The sequence below is a fragment of the Hemicordylus capensis genome, chromosome 5, assembly GCF_027244095.1.
Source record: "Hemicordylus capensis ecotype Gifberg chromosome 5, rHemCap1.1.pri, whole genome shotgun sequence".
NCBI lineage: Eukaryota > Metazoa > Chordata > Lepidosauria > Squamata > Cordylidae > Hemicordylus > Hemicordylus capensis.
Window position 1 is genome coordinate 131,221,514 of NC_069661.1, and position 25,089 is coordinate 131,246,602.

At 44.1% G+C, this 25,089-nt stretch overlaps 1 protein-coding gene across 5 annotated transcripts; it reads left to right on the plus strand.

The window, feature by feature from the left end:
• The first annotated feature begins 1,138 nt into the window (after window positions 1-1,138).
• On the plus strand, window positions 1,139-24,788 carry LOC128328365 (cyclin-dependent kinase inhibitor 1-like). Of its 5 annotated transcripts, XR_008309165.1 has the most exons (4): window positions 1,139-1,390; window positions 8,659-9,101; window positions 15,546-15,954; window positions 22,798-22,862. XR_008309165.1 is itself a non-coding variant. In XM_053258276.1 (3 exons), coding segments are annotated over exons 1-3 (534 nt in total). In that variant the 5' UTR covers window positions 1,139-1,388; the 3' UTR covers window positions 22,887-24,788. The 5 variants fall into 5 exon arrangements, 4 of the variants coding, with proteins under 4 accessions (XP_053114251.1, XP_053114252.1, XP_053114253.1 ...); XM_053258276.1 differs by lacking the exon at window positions 15,546-15,954 and having other exon boundaries at window positions 22,798-24,788; XM_053258277.1 differs by lacking the exon at window positions 22,798-22,862 and having other exon boundaries at window positions 15,546-20,588.
• The last annotated feature ends 301 nt before the right edge of the window (window positions 24,789-25,089 follow it).

Below are 25,089 nucleotides of genomic sequence, written 5' to 3' on the forward strand. Positions count from 1 at the left end.
ACAAAACCATTATGAACCAACTTGGAGGTGGGTTTTTTTCTGGGCAATGAATACCTTTTGAAAGTAGTCCAACATGTCTGGAATAAGCACGGAAAATAATGAGAGCAAATTTTACTGGGAATGGCTGAAATGATTAAACTTTCAAAGGTGTGAGGAGATCCCAACTAGGAAATGAATGCTATACAATGTACAATGTATCCTGCCCTTCCTTTCGTATGGGCAATTTTAGGCTTCTTTGCATTGATAACCCATTCAGCACTCGACGGTCATATTAATTTCTCATTTGGGACCCCATCATTAGATCTGGTAACTAAATTATGTGACACGGAAGTATGCAAGCTTTCAGAACACAGTACAAAAGCAGCTAATTGAGTTACATGGTAGTTATTTGGTAGATACCATCACTATCTGCAAAGACTCTATGTTAATTCAGGCAGCAGGTTAATCACAAGCATCCACACAGGGGCATAGCTAGGGGAGAGGAGGCTTGTGTTTACCCCTCTCCCCAGTGGCCCTTTGGAGTGAGGGAGATAATGAAGAAAATGGGGAGGGTGGATCTGGGGGCCCCTCAGGAGCTGGGGGCCCAGGTTCTTTGAACTGATCCGCTCAATTATAGGTACACCCCTGCATCCACAACTCCCCATGTTCCTGCCTTGTTGTTGTTGTTTTAAAGGGGGGATTTGTATTTCTGTTTGGTTCTGCTATGATTTAATCAACTGACCTGGACTGAACTGTACCAATTCCCCCTAGTTGGCATTTCTGTTTTGGGAATTGTGATGTTAAATTCCACCCCAGCAGCAAAACAACTGGCGTATATCTTGAGTCACTCCAGAGGGAAGAATCTCCTTCACTTTTTTCCCTCCATGATCCATCCTACATCCCAGTGTCACTGGCTGCAAAGGGTTGTGTTTTTTTGGCTCTCTGTTTGGTTTCTTTGGCAACACTTACCCACTCTTCCTGGGGGGAGCAAGTCACGTTGCAAATCCACGTGCCTGGAGCAGAGCCCGGAATGTGAAAGTTAATCAGGCGAGGAGCAAAGCAACAGATTTGCAAACTGCACGGCGGAGGGTGGAGGGGGGAGAAGAGGCGGTAGAAGAGGAGGAGGAGGCGGTGGGGTGAAAGGGACGCACTATGAGAACAGCCCCTGTGCAGGAAGGATCTGACCAGACTTTTTCTCCAGCGGTCTGCACGAGACAGCAGTTGGCAGAGTTTTCAGAAGAAGACGTCAAACTTCCCCTAGATGACCGCTGAATTGCCCCGCGAAATTTGAAAGTGACAGGAAGGACTATTAGCCATATACTCCAGCTCTACAGCTGAAGCACTCGAGAACTGCTGCAAGGGACTCTCGCTCACCAACAGAAGCGCCGACAGCGACTGAAAGGCTTCCGATGTAAGTTATCTGTACCTCCCCTTTCGAATGGAATTAGGACAAACGTTGCAAGCTACTTTTCAGTTGCAGCTGCTGTTCAGAATAAGGCTGAAGTCCTCTCAGTCCTGTTGAATTCAGGGCGACTTGAAGTCCAATCCTGCGCCTGTTTACCCGAAAGTTCCTCTCCGTTAAGGGAACTTCCAGCTAAGGCAAAATCTTTAGTACGCTCAGTGGGGCTTACCATGTAACGCTTTGTTTTTCGGGATTGTCCTTGTATGTCACCCTCTGATTAGCAGTTCTATTCATTTCAGTGGGACCGGACGTGCTCCCAAGGAGGGGTGTTTCTTATAGACTTGCAACCTTAATGCTAACTTCATATGTTCAGTCTTTAAAAAGACCCTGGGTTATCTCTCATATTATTATTATTATTATTATTATTATTATTATTATTACATTTATATCCCGCTCTTCCTCCAAGGAGCCCAGAGCGGTGTACTACATACTTGAGTTTCTCTTTCACAACAACCCTGTGAAGTAGGTTAGGCTGAGAGAGAAGTGACTGGCCCTGAGTAACCCAGCTAGTCTCATGGCTGAATGGGGATTTGAACTCGGGTCTCCTCGGTCCTAATATTTCCGAAGCTCCATATATTGGCCAGCCCGGTTGGGATGCTGAGAGACCTTCTTCCGCGTTTTGCTCTGTGCGTGACTAGAACTAGGAGATGCCGTTGCTGGATCCCTGGCCAATGGCAATGTGGAAAGAGGAGGGACGGCTAAAAGGAGGGAGGCAGGCGGAGAGTGTCAAGCCCCTGTAATGTGGTTGCAATGCAATGCAATGCAGTGCTGAAGCTACGCTCTCGAGAATGGCAGTTCTATGCGCACTTTCTTGGGCATAACTCCCACTAAACACAATGGGACTTGATTCAGAGTAAGAATGAAATAGGATAGAGCCGCACAAATCTCTGGGAACCTCCGAGGATTGTGTCATGCCCCATGTACAAATTTGGACCCCATTCTACGCATGCGGGGCTTCTTATTCCCATCAGTGTGTTATTCCCATTTCTGAGTTTGCACTCATAAGGTTCGATTGCACAGCTCTAATCCTACCTATGGCCATTTATTTAGGTATATTCCCGCCACCTAATGGCGCAGAGGAAAATGACTTGACTAGCAAGCCAGAGGTTGCCTGTTCAAATTCCCGCTGGCATGTTCCCCAGACTATGGGAAACGCCTATATAGGAAGATGCTGAAATAGATGCTGAAATAACAGCGATATAGGAAGATGCTGAAAGGCATCCTCTCATACTGCGTGGGAGATGGCAATGGTGAACCTCTCCTGTATTCTACCAAAACCACAGGGCTCTGTAGTCGCCAGGAGTCGACATCGACTCGACGGCACACTTTACCTTATTCCCGCTGAACTCGTGGAATTTACTGCCAAATATCCATACATAAGATCAAGGTTCATGTGTAAAGTTTCCCTTAAAAGGATAACAAATAAGTCCTCCCTCCCTCCTTACTTTACTGGCTTCGGTCGTCTCGGTACTGCTTTGCAAGGTGAAAAATGACATATCCTAATCATAGGGCATATAATTTTATATTCTATTCAAACTGCAACAGATTTTTGTTTTTGCTTTTCCTCAAAGGTGCGTGTAGATTATTTACCCCTGAGGATAATGTAGCCCCTGAGACTCCGGAGTTTAATTAATAGTAAACACACATTGGCTTTTCTTGTCTTCTTCTTTTAATTGTTCGAGTTAGATTGCTATTTGCAGAGGCTGATGGGTTAACTGAAAAGCGAGACGAGGGGGCCAAAGTCCGCCGCTTGAGAGGTGTTTACGCGGTTGCAGAGCTGGTGTGATAGAAGCGTACGAGGCTCCCATAGGCTGCCAATGACGCCTATCAAGCCACACCCACCTACAATGCCAGGTCCCGGGAAAAGTGGCGCGTTGCCTTCCTTAGCGATTCCTCAGACAGGCCTTGCAAAATGCAACCGTCGTCAACTGGATGGGCTTGGCTGCCCAGGCGGCTAGGCAACAAGACCAGGGGAACGTTTATTTTTTGTTACATTTTTATCTCACGGTTCATTCAAAGAGTTCAAGGCAGCAAACATTGTTCTCCTCACAGTCCTCTCCCCCGTTTTATTCCTTCAACAACGCTGTGCCGTAGTTTAGGCTGAGATATGTTAACTAGCCCAGGTCACCCAGTCAGAGCTTCTCAACCGAGTGAGGAATTGAACTTGAGTCTCCCTGGGACCAGTAATAATAATTCGCAATATAGCGAGGTGGAGTGTCCAGAACACGCTCCTGTTCTTGTAATCCGTAAGGATTATTATTATCCCGTATTGCTGGGGCGGGGGGGGGGTGACTTGAACCTACTGGGTTTAGGGCAGGGGATTTGAATGGGGGCGGGGTGTTAATGACTCAGAGCTGTCTCGGCCACTATGCCATACAATTCTGGCTGTAACCTAAACACTACACTGTGCTGTGCCTTTAATAGGGGTTCGCTGGCAGAATTCAGTAAAGGAAGCTTTTCATGTTATGGACATAAAACAGTATTGATTGAGGATGCCGGCAAGCTACTTGGGAGCTTGAGGCTCTCTTACTTGAGGTTTCAGCTTGAGGAGTATCCAAAGATGCTTCTTGGTCCTTCCTGGCTAATTAAACTGGCCAGCATGGGGCTGGATACATGGATATAGGGAAGGCCTCTCCTAGAGAGGGGGTGGTCCCTGCTCCACTGAAGGAGGCAGTAGTTCACCCCTTCTGTGGAAAAATATCTCCTTAGATCAAAGGAATTTAAGTAACTATAACCAAATCTCAATTTCTTGGGCAAGGTCCTGAAGTGTGTCATCATGGCAACCCAGTTCCATCCAATTCTGGGTGATACTGATCATTTGGAACCACTCCAGTCTGGGTTCCACTGTAGCTCTGAGCTTGGTCACTCTACTGGATGACCTACATCAGGGAGAGTGCAACATTGTTGGTTCTCCTGGATCTCTTAGTGACTTTGATGTCATTAACCATGGTATCCTTCTGGAGTGGCTCCTTGGACGGGACTGGGAGGCACTATTTTGCATGAGGCACTTACAGAAGCTCGTGCTGGAGGACTACAGCTCTTCCCCACATCTGATTGCACATGGGCTTCAGCAGGGATTCATCTTGTCTCCTATACATTTTAATATCTAGATGAAACCATTGAATGAGGTCATCTGGAGGTTTGATGTGGTGTGGTACCATCAATATGCTGATAATATTTAGCTCTACTTCTCATTACAGCTGTTTAATCCTAGGGAGGCAGTGAAAAGCCTGAACCAGTGTCTGGATGTAGTTTTGGTCTGGATGAGAGTAAAGAAACTGAACTTCAACCCATGCAAAATGGGGGGTGCTCTGGATTGAAAATTCTCCCTCTCTGGGTAGAGGAGTTCCACCAGTCTTGGAGAAGCTACACTTCCCCTGAAAGATCAAAAATGCAACCTGGGGTTACATTGACCCCACATTGTCCAGAGATGCTCAGATGATGGCTGCGCCTAGAAGCATCTTTTACTTTAGTAAATCTGGATAAATTGGATTTGGCCATAATCAACATACTGCTTACTTCCAGAATGCTGCTGGGAGCATATAACATTCCAATTACACTGGTAATCAATACATTTCCAGGTCCACTTCAAGGTTTTGACCTTTAAAGCCCTTTATGCTTTGAGACTGAACTACCTGAAGGACTACCAGCTCCTTCATCAACCTACCCAGATTTAAGATCTACTGCAGGGGCCCTGCTCTGTAATCTGCCAGTAGTTGAGCTGGTGGTGATCAGGGATAGGACCTTTTCAGTGATGACCCCTCAATTCTGAAATTCCCTCTGAGGGAGAATAATTTGCCTTCTTAGAATTTCCTCTTGCCCCTTGGTATTCAGTTGTTTGTCAATCTTTTCTTTTCTCTTTTAAAAAAAGTGTACCATGGGCACATTTTGCATATTTAAGCACAGACATGTTCCAGTTGAAATCAACATACATACTTAATTTTCTTCCATTTAAATCAATGCACTTAAAAGCATTTAACTTGCTGGATCATGCCTCATGTGACTCTAAAAGAAGGCCTCCCTTCTGGTCTGTTTTTGAGCAGATGTTGAAGCTGTGGCAAAATGACAAATTAAGAGATCTTTCTACTTTGCTTTGAAGAGAGATTATAAATATGTATTCTATTTCAGGGCAGAAATCTACGAGGAGTTTGTAACTGAAGTAAATGTAGGAATAACGTTCTATGCACGTTAATTTAAGAGCAAGTCCTATTGAATTCAGTGGGATTTACTCTGAGAAAGCAAAGGTGTCTGTGAAGTGCCCTCCACAAGCACGAGTTCGCTTGTCATTCTCCTTAACAGCAGTTTTAAGAACAGACACGATTCAGCCAAAGCAAAGCTTAGGTCTTAAGCTTGGGTCGAGGTGTAAAAGGCGGCGTGGGAGGGAGAGGCTATATGTGTATTTTACTCTCGCATAGAAATAAGACTTAAAATCGGGCGAGATGGTGCCCTTTGCCTACACGTGGCTAGTTCTTGCTGGAAAAGGCTTAAGGCACGGCTGTCTGTGGAGGAGGGCGGCAGATTAGTTAAACAGACGGTTTGCTCAGGGTGGAACTCTGCAGCTAAACGAAAACATTGGTGCAAGTGCCTCATTGGGAGCTGCCATTTAGCCCATAAGAAGTGCATTTCATCCCTTCCCCTCCAGCGGCCGCTTAGATGCGATCACTTGGTGAGGGGTTTTCCCGCTACAGGATATTAAAAAGAACTCACCCGCCCTATTCAATCTGTGCTGCCTTTAGAAAAGCGACCCACGTGATGCAACGGCGGCTCCAGCTATGTCAAGCTGGAGGCGCGAAAAAGACAACAGTCCCTCCTTGTAATCAGCATATAAACGTCGTCGCACGCTCATTCCCTGCAAAAAGAAAAAAGAACGCGGGGTGCGGCTTTCGTACGTTTGTTTCCAATTCCAGCTAAAGCATAAGTGTGCAGCTGTTGAAGGCTTGGGAATTCTGGGACCTGCTTAAATTAATTAACCGCTTGAAAATTTTCGCCATACTATGAAGCCCCAGATCAAAACTGGCAAAGGTGTGGTCCTGTGCCCTGATAGTTTGCATGCAAACGTAAATGCTAGAACTTGCTGTGCCATTTAGCTATGATCCTGAGCACATTTACATGGAAGTTCTATTCAGTGGGACTTCTGAATGAATGCCTTTAGGATTGTGTTGTACTTTTATGGGGGGGAGGGGGAATTCAGACCTGCAGGCTGAAATCCTGTGCATACACATATCTGAAAGTAAGTCTCACGGAATAAAGTAAGATGTATTTCAGATACATTGATTTCCAATAACTAGGAGTGTAGCTATAACTGAACAGGGGGAGGGAATAAATGTCCCTGGGCCCCTGAGGGAGGGCGGCCTGCCAGCTGGGTAACTGCTTGCTCTTCTCTAGCGCTCCAGTCCCTCCAAAGAAGAAGTGGCTCATCTTCACTTTTTGTCCCAAGACCCACTCCATCCTTGCTATGCCCTTGCCAATAACACAGTTGCTATAACATTTGTAATTTAGGTTCTTTCACCATGTTAGGGCTCCTGTGCAAGACAGAGAGGAGTTCAACAGGTGCAAAGTATCACACAAAGTGAAGTGAGAAAGAGAGAGAAGGTGGAACTGCTTAACTCCTCTTTTCAGGGCTAGACCTTCAAGGAAGCCCTCTCAGATCACAGGTGGTGGATTGGAGGGGGTGGGCCCAGGGCACCCCGCCAGCACCTCCTCACTGGGTTTCATCCCACTTGGTGGCAGCTATATAACTGCCACTGCTCAGGCATTTGTCCAGCCTCTACTCCTGGCCAGCTGCTACTGCTAATTTTCTCACTTGCCTGCAGGGAGCAGGAACGGAGCTACAGGAAGTGTGGACATACATTTCCTGTCATGCAGTTCCATGCCCCTTGCCTACTGAAAAGGAGGGACAATGGAGAAATCCGCAGTGGCTGGCAAAGAGGCAGCATTGACTTCTTATTGTTTGCCACTTGAGGCAAATGGCAACAAGCCACCCTGCTGCACCTCCTCACTGGCTCTACCCCTGGGCAGGAGCCAGCGTTAACACCACAGCAGCCTCCACCACACCACCCGAGGTGCCACACACCTCACACTCTCCTCCCTCACACCAGCCTCAGCTGTTGAGGCATAGCATTGCCTATGGCTATTCCCCGCCCGCCCTCCGTGAGGCAGCATGGAGTGTGGCTGCCCTGGCTGGCTGCTGCTGCACCCATTTCCCTTTCTGTCTCCCATTGTCTCTTCCCTCCAAGCATCTAACTTGTCCACAAGGAGAGAGAGAGCTGGTGCCAGCTTCTTCTCTTCGCCCCTACGTTATTAAGCTAGAGGATAAGAGAAGATGGCACCAGTGTTCTCTCTCTCTCCTCCAGCTCCAAGCATCAAACTTGTCCACTTTGTTTCTAGACAAGTTTAGTGTTGGAGGGAAGAGACAGTAGAAGAGAAAAATTGTTTCAGCAAGGCTTGAAAATAATTCACTTGCCTGGTTGTCTAGGATAGTAGATACTGTATCACTTTCAAGCAACTAGGCAGGAAAGTTTCAGAAAAACTTATTTTTCTTTTAATTACAAATGCCTTCACACAGGCATGCAAGAAAAATAATGACATTTCTATAGTGCTTTTTGAATGTTCACAGTACTGTTGCATACATTGGCTGACATGAGGAGCAAAATTACTCAGTGTAGTTCCATTGAAATTAAAAGAACAAGGAAATGTCTCATTTGTCCTTTTAATTTCAATGGGACCACTCTGAGTAATTTTGCTCCTCATGTCAGCCACTTACGCCTACAACTCGATGAAGCAGGCCAGTATCATTATCCCCATACTGCCGATGAGAGACTGAGGCTGTTAATGGTTTGCCTAAGGCTGGTTAGAATGGTCACAGCTGAGGTTAGACACACACCTCCTTACGTTCACGTTCTTAGCCACAATAATGTCTCATCTTGTGAGTTATGTATGCGTCTCCATAAGGAAAACAACTGAAAACTTACTTTAAAACATGAAAGCTGAAAATGGAAGGGAAGAGTTTGGAATGTCCTAGGGAGGACTGAGCCCCCCACAGACCACATATTAACCGCCCAGAGACAAAAGTTTGGGGCGGTGTACAAATTTGATAAAAACAAACAAACAAATAAATAAACAAATATCCTGTGGTTATATAGCTCCTAACATACCACATTTAACCTTTCTTTGGGCTGAGTTTAAAGGATATCTGATTGTATTTCTGTTTGTGGCAGGGAGTCGCTGCTCCGTAGTCTCATATACGAAAGGCAGACAGGAGTGAGGATGGAGCTGAGATCCACAAAAGCAAACCACGTGCGAAGGAATCTCTTTGGTCCCGTGGACCATGATCATTTGCAGCAGGACTTCCAGTACATACTGTGTGCCAGCATGGAAAGGGCCAAGCAGAGGTGGAACTTTGACTTTTTGCAAGAGCTGCCAGCTGAGGGCCTTCTGCAGTGGGAGGAGCTACAGGACCACGAGGTCCCTGCCTTTTACCACACATGTGTGGTAGGGGAGGTTCGCAAACCCCTGCAGCCCATGAATCGGGCTATAGCCAAAGATGCCAAAGCTCACCATATCAGCAAAGTGAAACTGATGGAGAAACCCAGGCCTGCCAAGAAGATGCCAAGGAAGAAGAACCTGAAAGGAGAGAAGCGAAGGCAGATGTCTTTGACTGGTATGTACAATTTGTAAATTAAGCTCTTGTTTGTTGCAGTCATGTGAAGAAAACACAAAGCAAAGAAGTAGCCAGCCATATGCCAAGTAAAGGGTAATATAGAAAGCACACAGCAGCAGCAGCTGTTCCACTCTCCAGTGTAGCAATTGTGTCATGAACTGCAGGTAGATTCATACATCAAAAACTGGCCTTTTCCCCATTTCAGGGTGACTTGTGGGTGGGTCTGTATGTGGTTTCACATAGAAATATGAAGGTCCAGGTGGCAGGGGGAACCCAGAAAAAAAAAACATAGGTCGAGTGTGTTTGAGAAGGGAGTTGTCTCAAGGAAAATTCTAACTTTTTTTTCCAGGGGAAAAATTAACTTTTGAGGGGGGAAATGGAAGAAAACCTCTTATGGGATATTTCTTTTCAGAATGATTAATGAAATAGGTTTTAAAATAATATCATTACAGCCAGTTATAACTATTACAAACATTCTAGATCCAAGGTTCAAAGGCAATAATGTCAAGCCCCTTTCAGACCCTATATGCCCACAAGAGGTGGAATGGGATCCTACACCCAACTTCCACTCATTCAAAATAAAGTCTGAAAAGAACTATTGCCTATAGCAGGGTTTCTTAACCTTGGACCCCCAGATGTTGTTGGACTACAACTCCCATCACGCTCAGCCACAATGGCCATGTCTGGGGATGATGGGAGTTGTAGTCCAACAACATCTGGGGGCCCAACGTTAAGAAACCCTGGCCTATAGTACTCTATGTTCATAAGGCTTCCCCCCTGTGAACATGACCCCTGCTCTTTCAGGGGTTCCAATTACATAGAGAGAGCCCTCTGTACATCCACACTATTATATGTGCAGAGGCTCTTCTCAGACCTTACTGTGGATGAGCTCCAACAATCCCAGTTTCCCTTCTCCCCTCAGTGGTTCATATAATATCTGAAAGGGGCTTTAGTGATGAATGTTGCTACTGCATTTGCCTGGATTACTAAATAAGTAACACTTTTAGGACTTGATGCTGGAAAAGTTTCAAATGTTGCAGAATACAAGGGTTCAAAGTATTTAGTACAAAATTTAGTGTCCCAAGCCAAGCATTTAGCTCCTGCCTCAGAATTAGATTCCTCCATTTTCTGCATCAAAGTGAAATAAACTGATGAATGTTTGAAAACCCTCATACAATCAAGGAGCATACTAAAATGACAAAGAATGAAGAAGATTTCATGCAAACCATCCATTTTCTGGGGTCTATGAAGCTCAAAGTGAAAATTCAGAATCAGAATCTATGAATTTTTCAGATACTTGTTCTAATAACAGAAAATGAGTTATATTTGTACTTTCAAGGATATGTTATTTACTGAGAGGGAGGGGTACATAAAGAAAATTAGTATTATGGGTTCAAGATAACTAATTTTGTCTACAGTTATTATGAGACCTGCTGCCTGCTCCTGTGCATATTTACTCAGAAGTCACGGAGAGCCAAACTAGACAATGACTGCAATTTAATGTGGCAATTTAATGTCATGTCCAGTTTGACCCTGAGTTCAGTGTAGTTCACTCCAGCGACCCCAAGAGTTAAAACACAGCTTCTGAATATATAAGATGCTATGGTCCAACAAAGATCAGGTTCTCACTGGGGTAGTACTGTGCATTGTATTTGGATTGTACTGTTTCAGACTGCAGGTGGGACTCACATGATGTAATGCATATGGAAAGCTAAGCTGCCGGGGAAAGGGTTCTAGCTCAGCTTTCTACCTGATGCATTCGTTTTCTTTGTCAGGGAGGTTGTTTTATTTTGTTTTGTATGGAGGAACTTGATTTCTGTAGCAATAGAGTCCAGATACTGGTTTATCACTTCGATGAGAACTAAGCTTCAGTTAAGTAGAATTCTGTCTGATTTGCTCCCACAATGTGTTTTGTTTAGACTTTAATAGTCATTTTGTGGTCTATTTAATAAATATCAGTGCATAAGAAATGGTGGTGAGTTCTGCAGTATTTCATTCAGTATTATAAAATGAGTCTAGACTTTCACATTTTATTTGTCATTCATTATATTATTTTATAATATTAACAAACACAGATGTATCTCATTACTGTCACACTACCCACTGGTTTCAGTTTATCTCACATGGATGGATGGATGCCTGCTGTCTAATCCAGCTATCAGTGGGCTGTTGGGTTAGCAAAGTCAAAAGGTTATAGAAACTACACATAAAACTACACATAAAATGGAATACAGCACCTTCTACTAGATTAGCAAGTATGAATGATGGTTGTGTTCACCCAGACCCCTGGGCTTTGGCACAGGTGGTGATGAAATCATCACTACACTCCAGGGCTAGGAGCTTCAGGGCTTGCTGTAATGGTTCCTGAATCCTGGAAGCCCTCCACACTGTCCTCTGCTACTTATCCACTTAATGGCAGAAAGGCAAGACAGCAGGGAGCTTCAGGGAACTGTTGCAGACTGTAGACCCTTTTTGATAGGGTCTGGACTCAGGTACATCAGAACAGCCATGCTGGATCAGGCTCAATGCCTATCTAGTCCAGCATCCTGTTTCACATAGTGGCCTCAGAGTGGCCTCTGAGAAGCCCACAGGCAAGAGGTGAGGGCATGCCCTCTTTTCTACCGCTGCTCCCCTGCAGCTGGTATTTAGAGGCATCTGGTAGGGTCTGGGTCTGTTCCAGAATAGATCAGGAGGTGGGAGAAGACTTCAAAAATCTGCCCCCTTCCCATATTTTGGAGTTCACCTCATCACTCATAAATGTAAGTATACTACTGTGAGTGTAACCTCTAACATTTCAGCTATCGATGTTCCTCCTGCTGCCATCAGTCGTCATGGACTGATTCCTATGGACTCACAAATTAACAATTGATTGACGTAAGGGCTATTCACATGACCCAGGGTGGGCAGCAGGGAAGGCAGGGTTCAGCTTACCTTCCACCAGACAACCAAAATGATCCTTATGGTGCACAAGCTGCGTGCCCACACAACCTGTGCTGCTGGAAGCAGTGCCGAGCAACAAAGGCCGGGACATGTTTTCCCAGACTCCACATATCCCACAAGGCACCACATATCCCACAAGTGCTGAGTAACAAAGGCCGGGACATGTTTTCCCAGACTTCACATATCCCACAAGGCACCACACGATGTGCATGGTCTCTGGAGAGATACCGCTGTCAGACAGGTGCTTTAGGCACCTGTCTCTGTGTCTCCTTGGCTTTGTGGAGCCAAGGAGACACACAAGTCCAGCAGCCAGGTTAAGGGAGCACTTGCTCCCTTAACCTCAGCTAAGAGCTAGACTTAGGAATGGGGTTAGACTGAGCTGGAGCATCGGGATCTGCAATGATCCCAGTGCTCCACACAAGCACCCTAGCCTGGGCTAGGCTGCTCATGAGAACAGCCTCATGTTCTCCACAGGAGCCAGCATGGTGTAGTGGTTAGAGTGCTGGACTAGGACCGGGGAGACCTGAGTTCAAATCCCCATTCAGCCATAATACTTGCCGGGTGACTCTGGGCCGGTCACTTCTCTCTCAGCCTAACCTACTTCACAGGCTTGTTGTGAGGAGAAACTTAAGCATGTAGTACACCTCTCTGGGCTCCTTGGAGGAAGAGCGGGATATAAAATATATTATTATTATTATTATTATTATTATTATTATTATTATTATTATTGATCCTGGTTGGTTGGTTTTTCATTATTCCATCCTTCTGCCCTTCCTCCTAAGGCCTTTCCATGGATGTTTGTGAAAACAGGCTTTGTTTTCCATTGAAAGTGTTCCTCATGATCTTCAGCAGTACGTGGGTCTCCAATGTACATGTTATCCCCCATCACAAATTGATGTTGGAGTAACTTAAATGAGGCTTTTCAAACTCTACAGAATTCTAGGGAGCTTGCCAATAATGTGTTTCCTTGGAGCAAATGCAAATGCTTCAGCTGGTAGGAGAATGCTGGCTAAATTCATTGCCAGTTGGGTTACATGGGATACTGAAGGTCAGATGATCACAATATCTGCTTCTTAACCTGATGCCATGGAACACTGATTTGCTACTTGGCCCCTGACTGAGTTGATGTTTTAATTTTTCCTTGTAATTCTGCACAGAAAATGTCTTTATATCTATGGGGCTAGTGATCGCATGCAGTATATTAACCAATATTTATGTGTTGCCAACTTGCCAGCGGAAACCCTTTTGGACTTTCCATTTGGTGGGGGCGGGGGGGGGGTAGACATTTAAATTTCAAAAAAGTGTAGCATTTTATTCTCAGATGCCCTACACAGAAACACTGTTCATATGGGGCACTATTTGTTCAAGGCTTCGTTCACCTGAAGGTATAATTATATGTGCTACTGCCCCTTACTTGGGGTTGATCTGTCACATGTTATTAGTTGCTATTGTTGTTGTTAAATCAATATAGATGGCAGATCCCATATGCAAAACAGTGAGCCCTCTACCCCAAGAAGCATACCATTTGAATTTCAGCTATGTGGGAGACAGGCAAGGATGAAACAGTTCCTCAATCCCCTCCCATTTGCATTACCGAGTAATAACATGGTCCTACATTTCAAGGTACTTGAAAAGATTACTAAAAGAATCAACATTATTTTAGCACTTAGAACTAGTCACACATTATAGACATCCTCTTCCTCTTCCTCCTCCTCCTCATCATCTCAGTGTAGAGAAATGCATTACTGCTGTATGAATGTCACTGTGTAATAATGGAGGTCCCTAGTTTTAAGTCCCAAGAGAATTGTTAACATGAGCACTTCTATTCCTTCATAAAGCAATTCCAGAACAGATGTATAGCCTGTGCCATTCATGTATTATCAGTGGATGGCAGTTCTGTGAGTGTGCAGGGGACAGGGTTGATCAGTGCACTGCAGGAGAGAATGAGGAGGCAGGCCTACTGAGCCACTGGGTCAGGGCTGTAATGTAAAAAATAAGAATTCTCTTTATGAACAGAAATAAAACCTAGTTTTATGTTTAAAATTCAGAACATAAAGTGGTAAGTTATTCCACTTGCAAAGAAAATCCAAGCTGGTCTAGCCCTACTATTAGGCAGGGTCTGTGTCTGGTAGCAGATCTGGGGTACCACTAAAATATAGCAAACAATTATTTCATTTATTATAATTTTTACTGCCCTAGGGGATACCATTTAGATTTTCTGCCTCAGATACCAACATGTCAGGTCATCCTTGAGTCAAAGGTATTTTATTCTGTGGCAGGTGAGAAGAAGCCTTATGGTAGGTTGTATCCTACAATTCTGCGGAAGCACATCATCTTAGATTAGTCATGTGAAGGCCTGGAAATACTGAACATAGCACCTGTACACACATTGGCAGGTTTGTGGAAAATATCAGACTTCCTAACACTCAGGAGCAGAAGCGTAACAGAGGGAAACGGCGCCCAGGGCAAGCTCTGCCCCTGAAATTGCGCCCCCCCCCGCCATCCCCCACATACCTGCGCCCCCCTGGCCGGAGTGAGCGCGGCGGTGGCAGATCACGTGGCGGGCGGGCAGCGGGAGTGAGCGCGACAGTGGCAGGCGGTGGTGGGAGTGAGCGTGGCGGTGGCGGGCGGCGGCGGGAGTGAGCGTGGTGGTGGCGGGTGGCGGTGGATCGCCGAGTGCGGTGGTGGCGGCCGGGCGGCGGCGGATCGCCGAGTGCGGCAGCAGGCGGTGGCGGATCGCCGAGTGCAGCAGAGCGACGCCAAGGCCTGCCGTCTGGCCTGGTGTCGCTTCCCAACTGCGAGGCGCGCCTGCACAGTTCAACTGCGCAGGCACGCCTGTACAGTTGGGAAGCGACGCCGGGCCAGACGGCAGGCCTCGGTGTCGCTCTGCTGCACTCGGTGATCTGCCGCCGCCCGCTCACTCCTGCCACTGCCGCGCGATCCAGGGGTGGGTGGAGCATGCCACTTTTTGGCCCCCCCATGGCCCACCAGAGTGGCGCCCAGGGCACGTGCCCTGCCTGCCCCCCTATCGTTACGCCCCTGCTCAGGAGGTGTATTCCTTCCTGGGTATTAGGGAAATATTTAAGAATAGAGAATCATCCCGTGCACCATGCAGAGTGAGATGGCAAACCAAGGCAATAGAATTCTGGACTGCCTTACTTCACTCTACAAGAGGGTGTAATATATTATGGAATACTACTCTTATGCATGTAGTCAGCCAACACATTGGGGCTATGCAAATCTTGCTCTATACTGTAATGTGCTGATTTTCTACATCCAAGACATTTTGGGGTTTTTGTTTTGCTTTGTTTTTTGAGGAATTGATTGAAATATATGATACCCTCATCTGCCGTATGACTTGGGACACTCCAGAATTCTAACTGCCTCATTCCACATACTGTGTAGATTGGCTCTGAGAGCGGCCAAACTCCACACCTTGTTGCAAACCTTGCTGTATGTGTAGTATCTGATTGTTTGTATCCCTTTCTGGGTTTTTTGCCGTAGATTATTACACAGCAAAGAAGCAAATCAAAACAGATATGAAAACACCTGTGAAGAGATTGACCTTCTAGAATGGAGCATCATGTGATGGATCTGCACCCCAGAAAGCAGCGGGGAGAAACAGAGCTATTTGATATTATATCAATATCAAACCAGGAAACAAATACTGAGGGAACTCTCATGAAAGGACAGAAAAGCAAAATGGGAACTTTTAAAACAGCAAGAAACTTTTATTAGAATGCAGTTAGGTCAAATGAACAGGATACCTTTTCCTCAGGGTTTCCTTAACAAAAGCTGATACTCAAGGAAGAAACAGGATAATTGTAGCAACAAAAGCACCTCAACGGATATTGCTTACCTGAAAATGTTCAGCACGAGGGTAATGGCTCAAATTACTGTGTATGAACAAATAGTGAGCACCATTATATGGTCTTGCATGTTGTATGTTTTTCTACTTATTTAATATATTGGCTTTCATTTTGGTGTGATAACAATGGTTTATCAGCTAACTGGGTTTGTTTGGAACTTTTAAAAACTGAATAAGCATGCCAAATCCTTCACTGGTTGGTGTAAAGCCAACCAAACATTTTGCACCTACGAGTTACTTATGCACCCAATCTCAAACTTTGCATCAGGACTCAGCACCTGTGTTGGGATTTATTCTTGCTGACCTGTCACAATAGCATGCCGAAGAGGAGTAAGCAATTTAGACTGAAGATTTGCACCTGTGTTGAAGCACAGATTCTTGATACTGGAATCCCAGCATAACCCACCCAAACAATGGCTGACATCCTGACTAGGAAAATGCTTGAGGAAGGCTATTGTGCTGGAAGAAAACTGCTGCGCTAACTACTTGCACTATATCTGGAGCTTGCATTTCAGTCTAGTGTTGTACTATTGCAAGAATGCTTATGCTGATGCAACTGCAGCACACTTAATTTGTCTTAATGGGGACTTTGCACAATTGTGCAAATCCCTCTTTTAGTGCAACAATGTGATCTTGCTGTAGCACAAAAGTTACAACAGCAATTTGTTCATCAGAATGTCAGCCAATGTGATCAGCAGCAGCTCTTGCTGGATTTGTACCACTTCAGTCCTGCAGGTGGTGGGGTCATATGTTGGTATGTTTCTCCACATAAACAACTCCTTATTAATTAAAAACAAAACAAAACCCAGCATGCTCTTGAGGAGGGTTCTAGCTTGCCATTCTTTCTTGCATGCAAATGTTCTGCATGTAGAAAGGAGGGTAAGGTAAGGTAAATTTTATTTCCGTCATTGACCAGTAAATAAAGACGGTTATAGAACAATACAGAGAGCAGTACAAAAAGCAGTTACAGTAGCTCAGAACAGATTTTACAGACAATATAACAAAACTTAGCTATTCTGCAAATAATATTTTTATCAGTATTTGCCAATACGAAATTTAGATAAAAGTCATCAGGGCATCCAGGGAGGTTTTCCAGCAAAGGAGAAATTAATCTTAAGCATATATCCATATTAAAACCACAGTTTAGAATAACATGTGAAGTAGTTTGTATAGCCCCAGAGCCACACAGACACAGCCAGGAGGAAAAGGGTATCCCTTTAAACCTACCATCAAGATCCGCCATAGGTAATGTGTTAATCCGCGCTAGAGTAAGGGCACGTCTCAATTTGGGCAGAGATACCTCACTTAAATATTCTGCTGCTTTAAGGCTGGTAATTTGGTTCCTGGGGAAAGTCCATAATAGGATAGTTTGTCACCAGAGACTTCCATTTACGTTTACAGCCATCCATCATTATTAAGGGGGCTAAACCCCCATGAGTAAGTACTAATTTTAACCAAAACAAAATAATACAACACCAATAACATGACTCTAATCTGATAAGCCCCACCTCATGTCTAATTATTGCATTTGGCACACAGCGCGGGACTTGCAATATGTCTAATAAACTTAGCAAAGTTGTTGATAGGTCCCAATTGAGCTCCATATAGTAGTAAGGGATACACTTTTGCAGCAAAAAGCCTAATTGTAGCAGGAATAAATGATGCTCCTCTTGTAGAATGATATAATTTAATTTTATTTATGACAAGTTGGGAAGTCTGCCTAATTGAGCTGAAATGGGCATTCCTTGAGCCCAATGAATGAAAGACTACACCTAGGTATTTAAAAGAATTAACCTGTTCAATTTTATTACCATGCATTAGCCAGTTGTGTAGCCTTGGGTGCAGGGGTGTAGCTAGGGGAGAGGGGGCCCATGTTCATCCCTCTCTCTGGCGGCCCCCCAGAATGAGGGAGATAATGAAGAAAATAGGGAGGGGTGGAGCTGGAGGGCCCTCAGGAGCTGGAGGCCCGTGTTCTTTGAACCCTTTCGCTCAATTATAGCTATGCCCCTGCTTGGACACTTGGCAAAAACTATTACCTTCATTTTACGGTAATTTATTTCAATTAATTCATTGGCGCAAAAAGATGTAAAGAGTCTGAGAGCACATTTTAAACCTATGGGCATCTGGGACATGATAGCCATGTCGTCTGCATATAGTAATATCAGTATGTTCCTATTTGCTAATTTCGGAGAATGAATAGAGGAGATAGACAAACAGGAAACCACTGAGTTAATATAGTTAACACTATATAGATATATTAAACAAAATGGGTGCTAAAATGCATCCCTGCCTCACCTCTCTAGACCAGAAAGGAGGGCTTTTTCCCTCCCGTGTGGAGAGCATTCAGACATGATCCACTACTTGCAAGCTGGAGTGACACTATGCGATTTTGCTAAGTGCGTCGTTCTGCTCTCAGTAGTTAGGTTTACTGATGCCTAAACATACACACAGCCTCCTTCTTCATGCTAGTAGCTCAATAGCAAAGGATAGATGGCAATCTCCAAGCATGTTCTGCTAATAGGTTGTAATTCTCTGAGGATATAGCATGAACCTGAGGTGTGTTCCTTTGCATGTAATAGCCACATCAACCAAGATAATGCTAGGAGTTACCGTATTTTATGGACTATAAGACTCACTTTTTTTCTCAAAAAATATCCGCCAAAATTCAGGTGCGTCTTATATGTTTTAACAGTTTAATATGTTAAAACTCTGAAAAACCGGATTAAAATTAAGGTGCGTCTTATAGTCCGTAGCGTCTTATAGTCCGTAAAATACGGTATTGCATGAGCTACACAAAATATGTAGCTAGAAAGGCAGAGGGTTTGGGGATAGGAGTTGAAAGCACTGAATGGGTCACATCAGGCAAAAGCCCAACTAGGCATGACATTAATCATGTCATTGATCCTTGCATGTGTGTTTTTTCAAGTGGAAATCACAGCCATGGGGAGAGCAGATCAGGATCATGGCTGCAGCAAGGAGGGAGAGATTTTTTTAACCCTTTCCCCCTGATAAAAATGACCTTTCCCCTGACTGATATTTGCCAGAAGAGGAATGCTTCCGTTATTGCCCATGGCAGCCTCCCAAGGCGTGGTCCTTTTCATCGGGATGGTAGCTCAGGGACAAAAGATTTTTTAAAAACCTTTTCACTGGGACCAAAGGTTTTAAAAAAAACACCTATGTTCCCTCACATCTGCTCTTTCACTTGAAAAAGTGCACGTGCAATGGCCAATGACATAATGAATGTTATGTGGCTCTGATAGTTATTTTATCTTACTAACCAGATTTCCATCTCATACAAGCATTTAATTCAGTGAATTCTGCTAATTTACTTCATCAAAGATGCAAGTCCATCTTTCAAAGTCCATCCTCAGCTGGACTTAAGCATGTGTAACAGAGCAGGCATAAAGTCTGGTCCTGAGTGACTACCTTGACAAACAGGTTTCCAAATCAGTTGAATGAGCAAGTAAATGTATGTTATAAATTAACGTAATAAAATTGCACTCAAACAATGGTGGCACCAGAAAAAGAATTGGGGGGCACAAAAGGGTCAAAGTGCATTTCTGGGTGGGTGAGCTATGTTCCACATTTTAAATGGCTGAAACACAAAGGGGGGACACCTACTTTTCTGCGGGGATATAATGTGTGTCCCCCCAGAGCCACCATTGCCCATAAAAACAACCTTGCATACCTCAAAATTAGACCATAACTCCTATGAAACATGTTCTACTTTAATGTTCATCTTTTCAATCTCATGAAGCCACTGGATTTGAATACATGATGGTACTATTTTTGTAATGTGTGCTTTTGACGTGACATTGTGTGTATGTGCTTGCCTTTAAAAAAATGTTGCTACTGTTGCGCCTTTGGATTTTTATACCAAAAAAGTGATTATATGTGCTGAGTCAACTGGAGTTGCATAGAATATGGTTGTGCTACATTTGGAATATTGTGCAACTTGGCTGTTCCATTTTCCTTCAGGGAAAACAAATTGTAACCTCTTCATAGTGTGTGAGGAATAATTCTGAATACTGCTGAACCTGCAGTAATGTCATACAGCTCCAGAGAACTCTCCTAAGCTTGGTTTGAAGTTTCAGCCTAGCTCCTTTCAGTTTAGGCCAGCTCTGAAGAGGTTTTTTTTTCTTTTTCTTTTTGTCTAATACAGAAGAGAGTTCTGTTCACTGAATCTATTGAACACATTTACCTGGGAATAGATCCCATTGTTTGTTACGATCAATTAAGCATGTGTAGGAGTGCAGCTTCATTCTTGAGAATAAGCCCCTTATTCCCTTGATTTGGGGTAACACCCATTGAACTCTGTGGGGTTTGCTTCTGAGTAAACATGCACTGGCCCTGTGTTCTTAAGATGAAGTTTGAATTATTTCGGAACACTTTCGGTTCTCTGCCCAGAAGACGTTGGAGAGGCATTTCAACGATTTACAGCTAGGGGGGAAATGTTGCACTAAGACATTTGCATATTGTCAGAATCCATTTCATTGCAATGGAAATGAGATTCTGTCAGTATCAGCTTACTAAATGTGTCCTGCATAAAGAAAATGTATTGTGACTGCAGTTAGTTTGTACTTTGTAATCCAGAACAAGCCCTACCCCTGTTGTTTTCTTGATTGCATTAGCTTTTAAAACATGTTGACAATTAAAACAGAACTGTATTTAGCAACTGATGTGGAAAATTGAAAACAAAGCTTATAAAACAGGCATTCTAGAATATTACAAATGCATGAGTCGAATGTAGGAATGGATGAGTTTGGAAGGATTGCCCTGTTTACAGTGTGATCATACACATTTACTCAGAAGTAAGGACTACCGAGCTCAATGAGGTTATTCCCCTTAATAAGTTTACTTAGAAATCCAGGCATACATACAGTGAGGGAAATAAGTATTTGATCCCCTGCTGATTTTGTCCGTTTGCCCTCTGACACAGAAATGACCAGGCTATAATTGGAATGGTAGGCTTATTGTAGCTGTGAGAGACAGAATAACAACAAACAAACCCTCAAAAGCCCAGTGCCCAAAAGTCAGCGATGGATTTGCATTGTAGTGAGGGAAATAAGTATTCGATCCCTTCACAAAAGATGTCTTAGTACTTGGTGGCAAAACCCTTGTTGGCAATCACAGAGGTCAGACGTTTCTTGTAGTTGGCCACCAGGTTTGCACACAAACCAGGAGGGATGTTGTCACACTCCTCTTTGCAGATCCTCTCCAAGTCAGAAAGCTTTCGAGGTTGATGTTTGGCAACCTGAACCTTCAGCTCCCTCCACAGATTTTCTATGGGATTAAGGTCTGGAGACTGGCTGGGCCACTCCAGGACCTTCATGTGCTTCTTCTTGAGCCACTCCTTTGTTGCCTTGGCTGTGTGTTTTGGGTCATTGTCATGCTGGAATACGTATCCACGACCCATTCTCAATGCCCTGGCTGAGGGAAGGAGGTGCTCACCCAAGATCTGACGGTACATGGTCCCGTTCATCGTCCCTTCGATGCGGTGAAGGTGTCCTGTTCCCTTAGCAGAAAAACACCCCCAAAGCATAATGTGTCCACCTCCATGTTTGACGGTGGGGATGGTGTTCTTGGGCTCATAGGCAGCATTCCTCCTCCTCCACACACGGCGAGTTGAGTTGATGCCAAAGAGCTCGATTTTGGTCTCATCTGACCACAACACTTTCGCCCAGTTCTCCTCTGGATCATTCAGATGTGCATTGGCAAACTGCAGACGGGCCTGTACATGTGCTGCCTTGAGCAGGGGGACCTTGCGGGCACTGCAAGATTTCAGTCCTTCATGGCGTAGTGTGTTACCAATTGTTTTCTTGGTGACTATGGTTCCAGCTGCCCCGAGATCATTGACGAGTTCCCCCCGTGTAGTTCTGGGCTGCTTTGTCACCGTTCTCATGATCATTGCAACTCCACGAGGTGAGATCTTGCATGGAGCCCCAGACCGAGGGAGATTGACAGTTATTTTGTGTTTCTTCCATTTGCGAGTTATCGTGCCAACTGTAGTCACCTTCTCACCAAGCTGCTTGGCGATAGTCTTGTAGCCCAGTCCCGCCTTGTGCAGGTCTACAACCTTGTCCCTGACATCCTTCGACGGCTCTTTGGTCTTGGGCATGGTGGTGAGTTTGGAAGCTGAGTGATTGCTTGCTTCTATGGACAGGTGTTTTTTATACAGGTACTGTAACAAGCTGGGATTAGGAGCACTCCCTTACAGAGGGTGTTCCTCATCTCAGCTCGTTACCTGCATATAGTGAAAAGACACCTGGGAGCCTGAAATCTTGCTGGTTGATAGGGGATCGAATACTTATTTCCCTCACTACAATGCAAATCCATCGCTGACTTTTGGGCACTGGGCTTTTGAGGGTTTGTTTGTTGTTATTCTGTCTCTCACAGCTACAATAAACCTACCATTCCAATTATAGCCTGGTCATTTCTGTGTCAGAGGGCAAACGGACAAAATCAGCAGGGGATCAAATACTTATTTCCCTCACTGTATCTCGCAGCTCCATGCCAACCCAAGAGTGGGGTATTTCTGCTGGTTCTGGCTGTTTCTAGGTGGCATTCACACCATTACCTAACTTGCAGAGCCTCTGTGGTGACTAAAAATTGTGTCAGCACTGAAGCAACACATCTTCACACTCTGCTTTTGGATCAGATGGACGCTGTATGGTATGTAAGCCACAGCCTTTGAACATTTTAGAAACTTAATCCAGGTATTAAAAGCTGCTTTCCTCCATAATAAACAAAAGCGACTATTTGTTTTGGGGGTTTTTTTGGGGGGGGATAAACTTTATGTAAATTATTGTGCTATAAATTGTACATACATTGCCTAGGGTAAAACCCAACTTTCATTGACATTAATGGTAAACTCTGTTTCTATTTCAGTGTCCTTTGATCTTCCTTTGTTATCAGACATCCAGTCGTGCAGCCACTGTGGAACAAGATGGTCGGGGTGGGGAGATAAATGTCCCTAGACAGCAGGGGATGGGGTGTCCAGGGACCACCAGAGAGATCCTGCATCCTGACACCCAGCCCACAAGCAATACATTCACCAGCTGCAAGGGGAAGACAGGCGGTACTTCCTGGCCCAATGCTAGCCATGCGCCCTGCACTGATGTGAGAAGCACATCAGCACAGGGCATTGGACATGGAAGCACTGCCAGTCAGTCTCTCTCAGCTGGTGAGGCAAGCACATTGTTTGCTGGTTGGATGCTCTTTACCAGCAAAGTGCTCGCCTTACCAGCTGGGAGAAAACACTTCTGGTGTCACTTCCAGACCCAATGCTGGCCACACCCCTATGTCAACATGCTTCAGACATCAATGCAAGGGGTGTGGTTGATGTAGGGCCTGCCGCAAAGGTAGGCAGCAGGAGACGCCACCATGGGCCTTCCTATGCCCCAACAGACATCGATAATGTTATCATGGTTTTTCTTTCCTTGTTTGTTTAATCGTGCATGAGGGGAAGGGATTTAAGATTAAACAAACTCTTGGAAGGGGAGGAATTTTCAGGGACTATGTACAATTTATTCTGTAGTTCAGATGGACAGTAGAGGAACATTAGCACATGTTTAAAATTTAACACATGTTTACAGGCCAAGCTCTAGTATCGAGGACCTATAATCCCCTTTAAGTGCATAAGTAGTTGTATAAATCTTTCTCCTCAGTATGAATTTAATTTAGACTAAAGAATTTCACGTTACTAAAATGCTACTTGAATGGTTTTAAAAGATCAAATAGCCATTCTAAAACTGCTTGCTATGGAGCAGCCAAAATGATTTCAGAGGATTTATTCTGGAGTAAGTGATCAGTGGGATTACAGCCAGTGTTGCTGGTTTTATTGGATTTATGCTGTGATCCTAAGCATGCTAGATTTGAAGTTGCTTTTACTGAAATTTTGAGAACTTGTTCCTAGATCCTGTGCAAGGTAAGGAATTGACATATGGCACCCTAATGGGCCCAAATCCATTAATGATGTCCCAACTGCCCATCAGTAGGGCTATTATGTCTCTCAGCCAGTTTCTTCTGAAGAAACCTGAAACACAGGCAAAGGACTATGTAACCCCAGTTTCCCCAGCGTAGCAGCAGCAGAGTTACCTATATGGCTCTTCTGCAGCAGCCGATATATGAGCAAAATTGAATTGGGTAACTAGAATGAATAAGAGGAGAACTCTTGACAGAGCTTTCTTGCTACGTTGATGGGTACCTTGCATCCAGACTGAGGAAAGAATCTGATCCTCAAGCTTTTCCACTCAAGAGAAATGTAACCTAATCACACACCACACATAACTGAGAGTGGAACAGAACAAGGTCACGGCTAACTCTTTGCCTTATCAATGTATTCTTGCCAACACATAAAATTGTCTCAGGTATATAGATCACTCCATTAAGGCCCTTGGCTGCAAGCCCCTGAGGTAAACCTATCCTAAAAATATTCCAAATGCTTCAAGATAGTACAGAACTATAATCTATTGCTTAATTATTGCTTAAGCAAAATATTTGCAAAAGCGTATGCACATCTCAAACTTGCATTTCTTTATACATTTGTTAGAGCAGAAATCTCCTATTACCAGTAGTCTTTTCTTCTTCTTTTTTAAATTAATGGATTTGTGAAATGATCTAATATAAAAAAACTACTGGTTTTTTTCCACAGTTCAGTTAGCCATTGTAGCCGCTAACTGAGGTCAGCAAACTTCATCCTAATATTAAGATGAGTCTTTATTGTGCTAAAGTTGAAGCTTTCATTTCAGGAATTCACCGTGCTTTGCTTGGAGTTTTGTAATAATACACTAAAACAAACTCAATAGTCTTAGTACTTTATATCATTTGGTTATGAACTGTGGATATCTGCAACATTATCAATAAAATCTGTTTTTCTACTTTTGGTTTTGCAACATTGTATTTAAACTAATTTGTAGTCTCTGTCCATATTTTGTATTTTGGTCCTTAACCCTAATTCAGTTCTGTTTCAAACATATTGGCAGCAATCTACTAGGCACATGGTTCTTCATAAATCCCATTAAAATGATTGCATGATCAGTTCCATTAACATAGCAATACGTGGGATATGGCACCCTCTGCAATTAATATTCTGAGTTTTGTCATTTGTCATTTACAGCAATCGATAATATTTGCACTTGAGGTTCACACATATGGGTTAGGCCTGGTAGCCAGTCAATA